Source organism: Lasiodiplodia theobromae (assembly GCF_012971845.1).
Source record: "Lasiodiplodia theobromae strain AM2As chromosome Unknown scaffold_35, whole genome shotgun sequence".
In the NCBI taxonomy this organism is placed as follows: domain Eukaryota; kingdom Fungi; phylum Ascomycota; class Dothideomycetes; order Botryosphaeriales; family Botryosphaeriaceae; genus Lasiodiplodia; species Lasiodiplodia theobromae.
Genome location: NW_023336514.1, coordinates 320,426 through 333,792, shown reverse-complemented (window position 1 = coordinate 333,792; position 13,367 = coordinate 320,426). Strand labels below are relative to the sequence as shown.

The following is a 13,367-nucleotide window of genomic DNA, read 5'->3' as shown; positions in this document are numbered from 1 at the left end:
TCCACAATCACATCCCCTCCCCAAACTCCACACAAACACTCCCCAGCACACACCCCTTCCTCCACCTATACCCCTCCGCATCGCCCCCCCTCGCCGCCCTCCCCATCCCCACCAGCTCCTCCCAAACCCGCACATCCGCCTCCGCATCCACCTCCAACATCCACCCCACCAACGCCTCCATATCCGCAACGTACCACTCCGCTTCTTCCCCCCTTGTTGTCTTCTCCTCCCCCGTCCCATCCGCATCCCACAACACCTCCGCCACGATGCGCGCCCGCAGCCGCGTGAACGCCGCACTGTCACGATTGCGCGCAGCAGCGCCGGCAGCGAGGAGGGGGCGCGAGAGGCGCGGGTGCGAGTACAAGCGGGGGTTGAGGGCGAGGGCGTGGGCGAGGAAGGTGGAGAGGGTGGAGGTGAGGGGGTTGGGGGTTGATGATGATGACGAGGATGAGGACGAAGAAGAGGGTTTGGGAGGGGGGAGGGCGATTTGGTTGTTGGTGGGGGGCGGGGGCGGTGGTGGTGCTCGTGCTGGTTCCGGTGGTGCCAGCGGGAGGAGAGCGGTGTCGATATCGAGTTGGGGGAACAGTTTCGACTGCAGCGCGGCGTAGGGCGCCGCCGCCGAGAGAGACGGGAAAGACGTAGTCGGCGGGAACAACGGCGGCGGCGGCGTCGGGGCGTTGTGTAGAGACAGCAAGGCCGAGGCCGCCGTGGCGAGGAAGTCCACGCCTCCCTGCGCGCCGTCGTCCTCATCATATTCATCATCAGCCGCCGCATGCACGCGCTTCGTCTCCGGCCGCCGCCCGGCTTTCCCGCTGGCATTCGGCGGCGACGCAGCAGGCGAAGACGTGGCGCGGCGCTTGCGGCCGATCTCCTCTGCTGCTGCTGCCGCACGTAGTAGCTGCTCCTCCCGCTCCCGCTCCCGCTCCGCTGCCCGGAAGGCCATCTCCCTCTCCCGCGCCGCCGCCTGCGCCTCGAGCAGGACGCGGATCTCCGGCAAGCACTCCGGCGTGGCAGGGATAGTGAACACGTCGGAGCCGGCATGCTGCGACAGCTGGTCCGCGGCAGCCGACAAGACCTCGCGCGGCGAGGAGAACGCCGAAGAGGATGAATCGTAGTGCGTGACGCTGCGCTCGACGAGCACCTCCGGCGACGGCGCCCCCTGCGAGCTGCCGCTGCACTGCGTCGGCGACAGCAAGAACGGCGGGACCAGCGCCGGCGACGGCGGGAAAGCGAATGGCGAAGGCGCCTGGTGGAACGCGAGGAACGACGGCGGTGGACTGGGCGTGCGCGGCGGAGCTGCTGCTGCTGCTGCGTCTTCTTCTTCGTCTTCTTCTTCTTCTTCGTCCTGTTCGTCGTCCCGCACTTCCGACACGTACGGAGGTGGAGGCTCGATGTCATCTTCTTCGGCCGCCGCATCGCCGCAGAGCTCTGGCGCCTTGCCCTTCCCCTTCCCACCGCCGCCCAGCTCGCATTGCGCCCAGTCGACAGCCTGCGCGCCGTGGTCGCCGTACAGCGCGTCCCAGTGCAGCGGATACTGCTTGAGCGTGTCGTTGCGAAGGTACTCGTAAATCATGCGCACGCCCTGCTGCGCGTAGTCGCTCGGCTTGATGTAGAGCGTAAACGACAGAGCCTGGGAGAGGGACTTGATGGCGGCGAGGTGGCTGGCGGCGGTCGAAGTGCTTGGCCGTAGTGCTTTGGCGTTCGACTTCGGCATTAAGACGTAACCAGGCTCCTGGAGGCTGAACTGAGCGCGGAGGACGAATCCGGAGTCGGAGAAGCCGGCGTCATGCACCGCCGCGGCGGACTCGCCGATGTCTGAGGTCCGGAGGATGTCGTATTCGAGGGCCGAGGTTTTGTACGAGAGGACGTGGAGCGGGAGGACGAGGAGGAGCTGCCTTCGGCGCGGCCGTCCGGATACCCGCACTGACACGTTCATCGAGAAGCGCATGAATGCTTGTTCTAACGAAGCATCGAGGCCAACTCTGAACGATAGTCCGGCATCTTGTTTGTTGATGGTCGAGAGGGACCCGAGAGTGCGAGTCTCACACGTGTCGGCATCCACCCATTCTGCTAGGACTTGCTCATTGACGTAGTCCAGGAGGTCAAACCGTTCACTTTCCATCATGAAAACGAGTGGAACACTACACATTGCACGTTGTAGAAGTCAGCAAGTGATTGCTCTGGAATCGATCTGTATTTCAGGACTAAGACAAATTGCCCGAGCAGAAGCGATGGAGACCCGAGCCTCCATTGTTCTACTAAGGCGATATTGACCTAGTGCGCTACATAATGAAAAAAGGACACCCAGCTGCATAAATAGGCATCTACGCCTACAACAAACCGATAGAACACTCAAGGGTAGTTCACCCCACCAACGAGAACCTTACCGCTATGGGTCATCTGAGGAGAGTTCTCTACACCAGTTGGATCCAGCCGCCACGGAAGCCTCGAGAGGAGTCCTCGCATTGGAGAACAGACCTGCTGCAAGGGCCAGCCGGGGGCAGATCGCAACTGAGCGCCTGAGAACGCGACCGTTGCAGACGATCCAAGGGTAGTTCAAAGCATTGATGAGCAAACCGGACCGCTGGAGTGCTCCGAGAGCAAGCCCCAGCACCTGTCCGCGACCGACCGCCGCAAAGCGTTTGAGGGTGGTCCTCGCGATGGAGAACCGGACCGCTGCAAAGAGGCCTCGAGGGGTAGTCTGAAGACAGACGCGCGGAACCATGCTGCTGCGGTTTCCACCGGTAGTTGTTCGGCGGCGTTAGTGGAACCACGGATGCGAGTGGCGGTGATGAGTTGAAGGCGACGCGTCCGACACGGTCGCATCACCCAAACTCGCCCGACATCGCAATCCGCGAAACCACTTGTCCATCCATCTCGAAACTCATCAAGGAACGCTGACAGAAGCAAAAAATGGGGATGGGGGACAGACGGAAGGGTGGATGGCGATGGGGAGGCGGTGGTGGTAGGTTGGTGGAAACGCGGTGTGGCTGGGGGCACAGCGCGACCGACAAGCACAGCCGCCAGCGGCGGAGTCGATGAGTGCGAGGTGCAAGGAAGCCTGGGATGGAGACAGGGAGATGGGTGACAGATGTAGCCGATGCGGCGAGGTCGAGTTGATGACAATGGGGGTGCGACGCGATGGATGAGGTGGATGAGTCGTAGGGGAGAGCGCGTCCACGGGGCGAGGTTGGAAATGGCACGCGCTAGCTTACGTAACAGCGCACTGACCCCCGGCAACGACTAACACCATTTCGGAACCACACCAGCCCCCGCTCGGACTTACGCGTTGCTCTCGGTCTTCAGAGGCACACTGCATTCTCTGAAACATCGCAGCATGCGCGAAGCTTGGGAATGAAGTTTTCGAAACTCAATCACCCACAAGGTATCTTTAAGCTGCTCGTGTAACCCCGCTGTCTACACCAGCAACCCGCACAGACCAAGCCGTACATGCAGGCCCTCACGGACTCACAACTTCCGCACCTCAAAGCAACGAACTTGTCGCGGAGCAAACAGGATAAATACCACTAAACGATGTGTCCGTACAGCCGTCAATCCCCAAACACACTCTCAAAAGTCTCTCTCCCAGCAAGTAGAACCACAAAAAAAAACACCTTCGCCTCACTCCCGCATGCCTCACCTCACACCTGCGCCGCCCATCACCAAGCATCCCCGCTCCCCAATCCCAGTCTCGTGCCGCACCGCATTGCAGGAGACAACCGGAGAACACCGAGAACACCGGTCAACGCAAACCGGGGCCCAGTCCAGCCCCGCGCTGCGCTGCGCCGCCCTGCACCGCGCCGGCATCGCCCAACATACCCAGCATCCTCCTACATAGCAAACGGTACGTCCCGTCCGCGCCGCCCCCACCCGTTCTTTCGCACGTACGTATGTACCCCGGCCGATCGAAAATCATCTCGGGCCGGCAGTGCATAAGCGTTGCAGCGGCCCAAGAAATCCTGCCTGCAAGCCACAAGAAAGCCCACCAACGTCAAGCGGGCTCTGCTGCAAGGTACGGCGCTAGCTGCCAATCGCAGCCATGAGTCCCCGAACCAAATCCCTGCTACTATCTCTCAGCCCAAAAACTTCCCGCAGAAGTTCATCATGTGCATGGTACTTTCCGGTCTCATCCCTCCCGTCGGGAAATCTCCTTGCGTGCATCGGAGGGTGAGGCCGAGAAAAAGAAAGAAAATCCGCCGCCAGCCCGGCAGATTTGCTCGACCCGACGGTGTGGTTTGGGGGCCCCGGACGTCGATGAGCCTGGCCTAGCTCAGCCCGTCGTGCGGCGCCGGTCATCGCGGCTAATGAGTAGAAGAACGGGAGAGAAAAAAAAAGGGTTTAATATGATCGCGCCAATGACGAGTGAGGCTGCTGCATAGTAGGTTTGCCAGTTACTCTAACCGCACGCGAACAAGGCCTCTCCCAAACCTGTCTCGTCAGAGACATTGGCATTCGACTTACGTCCGTAGTTGAAGACTACAGCCTGGGCGTCTCTGTACAATTTCAAAGCCCCACATGTGTGTGTATTCGAATTGGCGATCCGGCTACACAATAGAGGAATTTTCACATGTGTCACTAGCACTAATCTTCAGGAAACCCACTGTGGCTTGAAAGAAGAACCAAAAAAGGCGACATGGGTATATTTCTTCGTGCGTATTTACGTACAAGTAAAAGAGAATTCGTTACGGTCATTACGCCCACAGGACGAATCGGGAGAAAGAAAGAGAGAGAGGTCGGAACACTGAATCAGAGACACACACACGAGTCTGCCCCGGTGTCTCCCCCCCATCTCTCCCGTCCTACCCCCGATCCCTGGAGGGGCCGAGCATCTCCACCCTCTTGCAGATTACCCGCTCTCAAACAACCGTGCCCCTCGCCTGCCTCACATCCTTGAGGTTGAAGTTCTTCCACACAACCACACACGGGAAAGCCAACACGAGAATGCACGTCGCCGCAATGCACATCCGCTGCTGCGCCACGACATACGCCTTCTCAATCGCGATCCGCGCCTCGCTCCCCACCGGCTCCGCGAGCTGCAACACCAAACTCCCCACCAAACTCGCCACATCGCCCTTCCGATCCTCGGGCAGGTACTCCGCCAACTTAACCGGGAAAACATTCGTCCAAATCGCCCCACTGACACCGAGTCCAATGGCGCTGCCGATACCCGAGAACAGCGCGAGCAGCGCGAGCACGACGGCGACGCCGTCGCCGCCGGTCTCGGTGTTGGAGGCGTGCGCGACGGCCGACATGACGGCCATCTCCTCGCAGATGACGGCGGTGCCGCCGGCGAAGGCGATGAAGATCTGGCACATGACGATGTAGCCGATGGGGTACTCGCCGTTGCGGAAGTAGCACATCAGGCCCGTGCCGAGGATCATCCAGGGGATGGCGATGAGGGCGCACCATTTGAAGCGGTTGGTTTGGCGGATGGCGCTGTTTTGGAAGTGTTAGTGGGGGACGGTAGGGGACAGTGGGGCGGGGATGGGGGGAAGAACGTACAGTCCGACGAAGACGGCCCAGAAGCAGGAGCCGATGTTGAAGATGTTGCCGACGTAGCCGGCCATGGAGATGTCGAGCTTGTGGACGACTTGGAGGTAGGACGTGAAGTAATAGTCCCAGCAGCTATAGGTAGTAGATCCTCCGATCAGCGCCCCCACTCCAATAAAAAAAGATACGAGGTAACTCACTAGTACGCGACAAAGGAGATGCTCGCGGCGGTGCACGCGCCCAGCACCGTCTTGTCTGTTAGCAAGTGGAAGGGCATGAACCGCACCGGCGCCCACCACTTCTCCCAGACGTAGAAGCCGATGAGCGACAGCCCGCCGAAGACGATCATGCAGATGATGGATGCGGAGCGCCACTTGTCCGTCTGGTACGTAGCCAGCGAAAGCGGCAGGAGCAGCAGCGCGAAGCCCGCGCAAATGAGTACCATGCCGATGACTGCGGTGTAAAGTCAGCATCACCGTCGTAGGCAGCCAGAAAGGATTCCAAAAAGAAAAAAGGGACCAAAACCCACCATCAAACTCCACAAAATAATACTTCACGCTATCCCAGAACCCCCGCTCGTCATCCTGCCACCAGCTCTTCCCCTCAATCTTCCCCTCATCGACCGCTTTCTTCCTGTTGATCAAGAAGATCAAGGCAACGGGCGTCGTGACGCAGGGCACGACGATGGCGAAAACGCCATAGCCCCAGCGCCAGCCCTCGACGCCGCCGCGATCGAGGAAGGACTGCGCGGCCGAGGGGCCCGCAAAAGTGGTGGCGATGTACGGCGTGGTGGTGAAGGCGAAGATGAGGCCGCGGTTGCGCAGCGCAGAGGTATCGGCGATGAAGACGTCGAGCACGTAGCCGATGCCGTTGAAGCCGACCCAGTAGAAGACCTGCGCCGCGGCGTACGTCTCGACGTTCTTGCAGGCGGCGAGGAGGATGAGGCCTGCACAGGAACCGTGTTAGTCGCATGACGGACGATTTGATTGGTGTTTACGAGAGAGGTACGTACCAATCGTCGCGACTCCGATCATGACGACGTAGCCCTGGGGCCGCCCCCAAATATCGATCATCTTCGCGATGGGCAGCTTGACGACGGCGCCGACGACCGACGAGACGATCGAGGCCGTCGTGACGAGCGAGTGCGCGGAGAAATTGCTGTAGACGTACGGCAGCAGGTTGTTGGAGATCTGCTGCTCCAAGGAATCCACGAAGAAGACCATGAGAATCCTATTTTTTCCTCCCAATCAGCAAAGCTTCCCCAACGGCCCCTGTTTTCTGGGTGTTCTTACAAAAGGTAAGATATCACCAGCGACCGTCTTGACCACGTCTGCGTGATGGCTTCCACCTCCTTGACACCGTTCTGCGTATGCTCGCGATTGTCCCCATCGTTGTCGGCCCAGAGGATGGAGGACCCTGCTTTGGTGTGTTCGTCGAAAGTCGAGCTTGGTTGCGTGCGGAGTTCGAACTGTGCTTTGCTGCTGTTGTTGCGAACATGTTCGTATCGCGGAGGCGAAGCGTGAATGTCGTCCGCCATGACGGACAACCCTGGGAGAGTTGAAAATACCAAGCGTTGTACCTGAGGATGACTGGGACGATGATTGACGCCAAGCAAAGCCAACAGGAGGCCCGGCTAGCAGCAGGGCAGCAGATCTATATGTATGGGGGCCACAGGGCAGGACTGCATTCCCGCAGGATTGAATCGCGACAAATAATGGGGCGTGCCCGCAGCTCAGCGAGCAGCAATAATGTGGAGCCAACCCTGCGGAGGCGACAAGGGAAACAGGCAGGAAAAATGGCCCACGCCGCATCCTGCCCGCAAATTCACGCATCGGGGGACCCGTATGCAGGACAAATTGCTTGGCTGAACGCCCGCAGCTGATTCGAACATGGTCGTTACCGCAGGGTCGGGTCCATCACGCCCATGACTTCCTCATGGGGAAGGGATGGCATCTGATCAGATTAGATTTTTCACCCTGCTCGGCGAGTCCGGCTCCGTGCGATGTCGGTCCCGGACGAGAGCGCCACTGCAATTCTGCCAATCATGTCGCAAGGCCCTGCTAAAGTCCGAGTCAAGGCGCACGAACGCGTCACAAGTCAGTTGATCTCCGAGCATCTAATCTTATCCTCAAGCCCCGCCTCGGAAGAGGCGTTTGAGCAGGGCAAAAACCGCTCAAGCGGGGTTTGCCGTTGGCGACGGCTGCAGCTGGGAAGCATCGTATTGTCTGTTTGAAACGCACTTCTGCATTTCGCAGCAGTGCTCGTGCAGAAAGGCTGCACTAACCGTTGCCTTGGGATTGGTGGCTTAACGATAGCCGAGATGCGCATCGAATCTCGTTCAGAACCCGAATGCGTCCGAATGCGTGGAGGGAACCGAGTGCGGGATGGAACGAGCTGGAGCCGAAGGGTTTCGGAGCAGTTTCCGTGTAAATCATTCTGAAGCTCAACGAATGGATGTTTGAGCTGGATATTTCTGGGAAAAAGAGGCGTAACCCTGTTTGAGATGCGAAATGGGTAGCCAAGGCTCTGGCAAAGATGGTTCTCGTGCAACTCCAGGTGACCGTCCTTCTTTGGATCATGGACCCGACAGCCAGAATTGTTTAGCTTGATTCACTTCACATGCACCTTCATCCGCTGCGGTACCTGCCTGTACAAGTTATCCCACTGTAGGGCCGAGAATTTCCTTTTGTGGCTAGATCTTGGAAAGTAACTCACGGCGAATGTAGCTAAAAGAACACCGGATGATACCGAGCATCGACGATGGCGGCAGGAGCCGGCAAAATGTGTCAAGTACCTCGGCGCGGATAAACGAATGCATCCATCACTCTGGCGATCATGGTGAATGAAGTCGCTATGAGGTCAGAAAAGAGAAGTTAAATTTTAGTCAGGAACTCGGGACGCAGGGCAACCTCGGCCTTCGGAGATCGGTGATGCTACTCCAAGTCCGGATGGGCGACATTGGGAGAAGATGAGCGAAGTCGGCGCGATTGAGAGAGCTTTTTGTAAACACCTATGAATGGAAAGTTTTTTTTTTTGGTGTCGCGTGTCGCGGCAGCAATGTCTACCCATCCCCCGTCGCCGTTGTTCGCGTGAGCAGTTGCCCTTGCAGCTCCCTCCATGCGGCTTACTCCGCCGTCATGCATGCTCATGCATTTACCGGCAGCTTGGAGAAGCCTTCTGCCGGCGGCTGCAGCCAATTGAGCCGGTCGTACTCGTTCTCGCCCTCGATGCAATGAAACGTGTAGATGAACCTGCTCTTCTCGCTCAAGTTCTTCTCGCTCTTATGCAGCACATTCCCATGTATCAGCACCAGCGTGCCCGCCTTAACCTCGCCCATCGTATACTCCACCTCACTCTCAATCCCCGTATCGGGACCCAGCCCCTCACCCTTCTTCTCCCTCAACTCCCGTATCTTCGGTGGAAACACCGCGCCCTTATTCTCAACGAACCCCGTCCCCCCAGCCTCGCTCTTCCCCGTCGCCTCCTTCATTCGCACGAAGCGCTGGCGCACGGGGCTGGTGCGGTGCGACCCGGGCGCGAAGCTGAGGCAGCCGTTGCTGGCGGTGCAGTCCTCGAGCGCGTACCAGAAGCCGACGGCCGACGGCGGATCCGTGTAGAGGAACGGCGAGTCCTGGTGCGGCGGCACCGCGCCGCCGATCTCGGGCTGCTTGCAGATGACCATGCTCTGCAGCACGCGCGGGTCGCGGAACCCCAGCGAGCGCGCGATGGCCGCGTTGCGCGCCGACAGCGACATGGCGCGGAACGGTGGGGAGAGTTGGTGTAGGTAGTGGCCGATCTTGTTGATGGCGCGGTCTTTGGGCTTCGTGAGGTTGCCTGAGGCGTCGAAGGCGTCTGTGTAGATGTTAGCTGCGGGGGGGAGCTGTGGGAGAGGAGAGTGTGTGGCTGTAGAGGTTTTACCTTCTTCGAAGAAGAAACGAATCTTGTCGCCGCTCTCGAGGAAGTAGTCGTCGCCAACGTGCTCCTTTTCGCCCTGGCCGGTCGAGAACTTGGTCATTGGATGTGATTCGATGGGGAACTCCTTGAGCATCTTGTGCGACTCGGCCAGGAGCTCCGCGACCGTCTCTTGCGACAGCGCGTCCGGGATCAAGAGGTATCCATTTTCCTCGAAGAACTGCACCTGCTCGGGCGACAGGCCGAGATTGTCGGTGACTGCCATCATGCGCTCAAATCGTGAACAGACTGCTGAAGTAGAGGAGGCGGGGTGAGGGCGCCAGCAGCGGGTGGGACGAATTAGAGTGCTGATGATGTAGTCGCGAGAGATCGGTGCTGCCCCGCAGACGCCGCCGGCGACGCGATAAGCAACGCGGGGTCACGCACGCTTCCCGCCGCTCCCCGAAACCTCAGCCCTACCCAGCGAGCCTATTTCTGTGGCATTGACCAACCGTTCTGCACGGGACGCATGATTCGAAGGGAAGTGGGCGATCAATGCGGACAATCGAATGGATTTATTGCTTGCGCGTTCTAAGTACTCTGCCTTCTAGCCGCCTTTGTTTCTATCGACAGCGGTATTGAAAGAATCCAGCCTTCCCAAAAAAAAATTTCTAGAAAAAGCATCATGCTTGCGTAGACAGTCGAACCCATTTTCCGAACGTATCTGTGCAGTTTGTGAACTTAACATCTGCGTCCGGAAGTTGACTTCAACTGCCCGAAAACGAAGAAAAAATGTAGCATCGCGTCAATACTTCTGACACACGAGTCCGAGAGGAGGGGTATCTCCAAGAGCTATTGGATGATTCTCATCAATCCTCAGAGCTTCCAATCTTCCTCTTCAATCCAACTGATCTACCAATATCTTCCCAAATTCCGAGAGGAGGGTCAATTGACGCCTCGTAGGCATCGATAATTGGCCTTTCCCAGACCAAGTCGGCATCCTGCGGACGAACAATCTTGGACCGTTTGATCACCTTATACGCAGCGAACAGTATAATGCACACGAAAACCATGGCGTAGTAGGTAAAGAAGGTGCCGGTGTTCCACCATCCTGGAAGGAAGACGGTATAGCCATAAGTAGAAACGGTCAAAATCATGAAAAGCAATCCGAGATAGGCCGTGTAGGGTTGGTACCAGCCCTTATAAGGAAGGGTGTTACGGTCGTAGCCTTGGACCTTGAGGGCGCGATAGAAGAAGAGATAAACGGTGCACATGATGATGTAGTTCATCACTTGAGCGGCTTGTGTCAGATTGGCCAGCCACTTGAGGCCTTCTGAGGCACTCGCGCCCACAGACAGGAACGACAGGAAGGGGAAGATCATGGTGACTGCAAAGGACCAGATGGGAATTCCTTGGCGGTTGACCTTCCTGAGAAACTTTGGTGCATGTCCGTCGAGAGCGAGCGCGTACAACGATCTCGTCGCGGCATACCTTCATGGGTGATTAGGCAACGTGCAATAAAGTATGAAGTCAACTTACACGTATGAGTTCCCCGCAGAGAAGATACTCGTCACAAGCAAGGCATTGGTAATGTCCGGAAGCACGGTTATGCCCATGTTCTGCATAGCAATGACATATGGACTGGCACCGGCGTCTCCAGTTGCACCTTCTCCCAGAAGGGCGTTGAGTTTGGGATCGTCGTAGGGCAGAACAATGCCAACACAAAGGGCACCGAGAATGAAGAAGCAGCCGAATCGCCAGTAGACGGTCTTGAAGGCTTGCTTGATCGTCTTGCGTGGGTATATGGCTTCACCAGAGACCATGCCGATATACCTGGTATTTGTTAGAATTGCAATGATATCGTATAGGGAGCTGCGCATACTCTGGCCCGACGATGGTGAACGAAGCTTGGTAAAAAGCGCCAAGGAAGCCCTCGAAGCGACCCAGAGTGCCGGTAGTGACGTATTCGGCGAACGAACCCGGAGTTCGCCAGTACCGAAAGCCGTAGGCATCACGCTGAGGATTGCCGCCAACCATGGTAATAAACGTGAAGGCAAACATCATGAAGATCAAGAGCAGCTTGCCCGACGAGAGCCAGAACTCGGCCTCGCCGTACCAGCGCACAGCGAACAAGTTGATGATCCTACTCAAGATCAGCCGAGACGGGGTCGGCTTCACACCGATTTGACCTACGCATAGAGGACGATACACGCAGCGCAGATGGCGGCGAGTGGAATTTTGTCACTCCAGTAACCGAGAACCAGGTTGAGAGCCGAGATTTCGAAAGGGATCAAGATCGCCTCGTATAAATAAAAATTCCAGCCAGCGGTAAAACCAAGAGCCTCATCGACCCATTTAGAGGCCATGCGCATCCATGAGCCGCTGACAGGCATGAAGATGACCATTTCAGCGAGGCAACTGTTGACCAAGCCCATCATGCAGCTGTACAGCGTGAAAGCGATGAACAGACTGCCCGGACCTCCCTCAATCAGACCGTATCCGATGCTGACGAACAGCGCGGTGCCAATGGAGCCGCCGATGGCTATCCATTGGATCTGGCGGTTGGAAAGACGGCGGTGGAGCTGGTCGGCATTCTCAGCGACGGCGACAGCGTCGAGAGACGATTCTCGAACGTCGGAGGGGGACGCTTTCTCGTGCGGCGGGGGTGAATCGGTCATGGTGGGCGTTGAGGTGCGATTGGAGATGCGAGTCGGGCGGAGCGAACGACGGCCATTATGGGCGTTCCAAGAGTGGGAGGCAGGCGCGGCGCACTGCTCCAAGGCGGCTGCAACTAGGTAATAACGGGCTGTGCGACCGCAGCAAGGAAACGCGGTGCCAGATAGGCCGAGTTGGGCGCGATAAGCGGATGACAAGCGAGTCAGCCGCAATGGCGGCGGCGGCAGTGGCTAGCGGAGGGCGGCACGGCAGCGGGATCGACCACGCAAGATTTCCGCTCCGCCACCCCTCCTTCCTCTACCATCGCGACGCTAGCGACACCACGCATCCCATCACGTCGTTCTCACGCTCTGTCCATAAGTAATCGTACCAGCCGTCTTCGGATGGCTCTTGTCGTCGCAGCCGACGCCGGCGAGGGTCCACTTTTTCCGGTCGTCGTCCTGATGGGGTCGGTGAGGAGAGTCGAGGGTTACAGCAGCGCGGAGCAGGGTGGGTTTGGGTGGTGACAGGTGTAGAGGCAGGACGGAGCCAACTGCCTGTTCTATATGCCGACGGACAGCATACCCTCGGCTTTCACAAAAGTGCGGCTGGACGAACAGGTATATCTCTGCGTCGCGCGAGCCTTCCCCGATTTCCGTCCGCAGCTACATCATCGTGGCCAACTTTTGTCTCGACCGCGGATACGACGCCCCTCGGGGTGGGTCCCGCAAAGAAGCTTCGATCGAACCTCACGAGATGGCGGCTCGTGAGGCAACGGGCCGGCCCATGCGCCTCCTTGCGTCGTGGCTGGCGGGACGAAGGATTTTGATCTGCCCAGCCTCAACCAAGCATTTACCCATTTGCTTGTGCTGCTTGGCATGTCCGAATTGTGCTGCGTTTTTTTACTCGGCCCGCGTTCGGGCGGCCCGGCAGCTCTGTCGGGTTCGGCTCTGACGTCTTTAACTCCTCGCTCTGAGATCACGTCTCTCTCGGCCGAGGTGGAGCTTGGAGCCCTGACGGTGCGCTAGCTCAACCATCGCAGCTTCTCCTGGAGATAACGCCTGCACTGTCCTACTTCCACCCAATCACGGAGCGCCGCAGCACCCAAGGTTGCGACAACTGAAAGATCCTGACCCTTCCCACGCGTCAACGCTGCGATCGTCGTGCACTAGTCTGCGGCTTCGAGCTTCAGCCGAACCCGACATTCAACCCTCAGAGCATCCTTGTGCTCACCGGCACCAGATTTTGTGCCAGGCTATCCAGCGAAAGCCCCTTCTAACCTCTCCGCCTTCGGACTTTTCGAGAAACCATGTGGCAATGACCCTACCAGA

At 58.3% G+C, this 13,367-nt stretch overlaps 4 protein-coding genes across 4 annotated transcripts; all 4 read right to left on the bottom strand.

Annotated features, from left to right (window-relative positions):
* Positions 1 to 7: 7 nt before the first annotated feature.
* Positions 8 to 2,149, bottom strand: LTHEOB_10037 (uncharacterized protein; the record flags this gene model as incomplete). Its single annotated transcript, XM_035506638.1, has 1 exon — positions 8 to 2,149. One exon carries the CDS (start codon positions 2,147 to 2,149, stop codon positions 8 to 10), a length of 2,142 nt encoding a protein of 713 aa, XP_035368349.1.
* Positions 2,150 to 4,856: 2,707 nt separating this feature from the next.
* Positions 4,857 to 7,027, bottom strand: LTHEOB_10036 (MFS transporter; the record flags this gene model as incomplete). Its single annotated transcript, XM_035506637.1, has 6 exons — positions 4,857 to 5,436; positions 5,503 to 5,625; positions 5,691 to 5,943; positions 6,020 to 6,436; positions 6,503 to 6,720; positions 6,783 to 7,027. The coding sequence occupies 6 exons, from the start codon at positions 7,025 to 7,027 to the stop codon at positions 4,857 to 4,859; spliced, it is 1,836 nt and encodes a 611-aa protein (XP_035368348.1).
* A 1,608-nt stretch (positions 7,028 to 8,635) lies between these two features.
* On the bottom strand, positions 8,636 to 9,670 carry LTHEOB_10035 (General amino acid permease; the record flags this gene model as incomplete). The annotated part of the gene is made up of 2 exons (XM_035506636.1): positions 8,636 to 9,342; positions 9,409 to 9,670. 2 exons carry the CDS (start codon positions 9,668 to 9,670, stop codon positions 8,636 to 8,638), a joined length of 969 nt encoding a protein of 322 aa, XP_035368347.1.
* Positions 9,671 to 10,250: 580 nt separating this feature from the next.
* On the bottom strand, positions 10,251 to 12,059 carry LTHEOB_10034 (General amino acid permease; the record flags this gene model as incomplete). Its single annotated transcript, XM_035506635.1, has 4 exons — positions 10,251 to 10,872; positions 10,921 to 11,214; positions 11,264 to 11,524; positions 11,575 to 12,059. 4 exons carry the CDS (start codon positions 12,057 to 12,059, stop codon positions 10,251 to 10,253), a joined length of 1,662 nt encoding a protein of 553 aa, XP_035368346.1.
* Between the last annotated feature and the right edge of the window lie 1,308 nt (positions 12,060 to 13,367).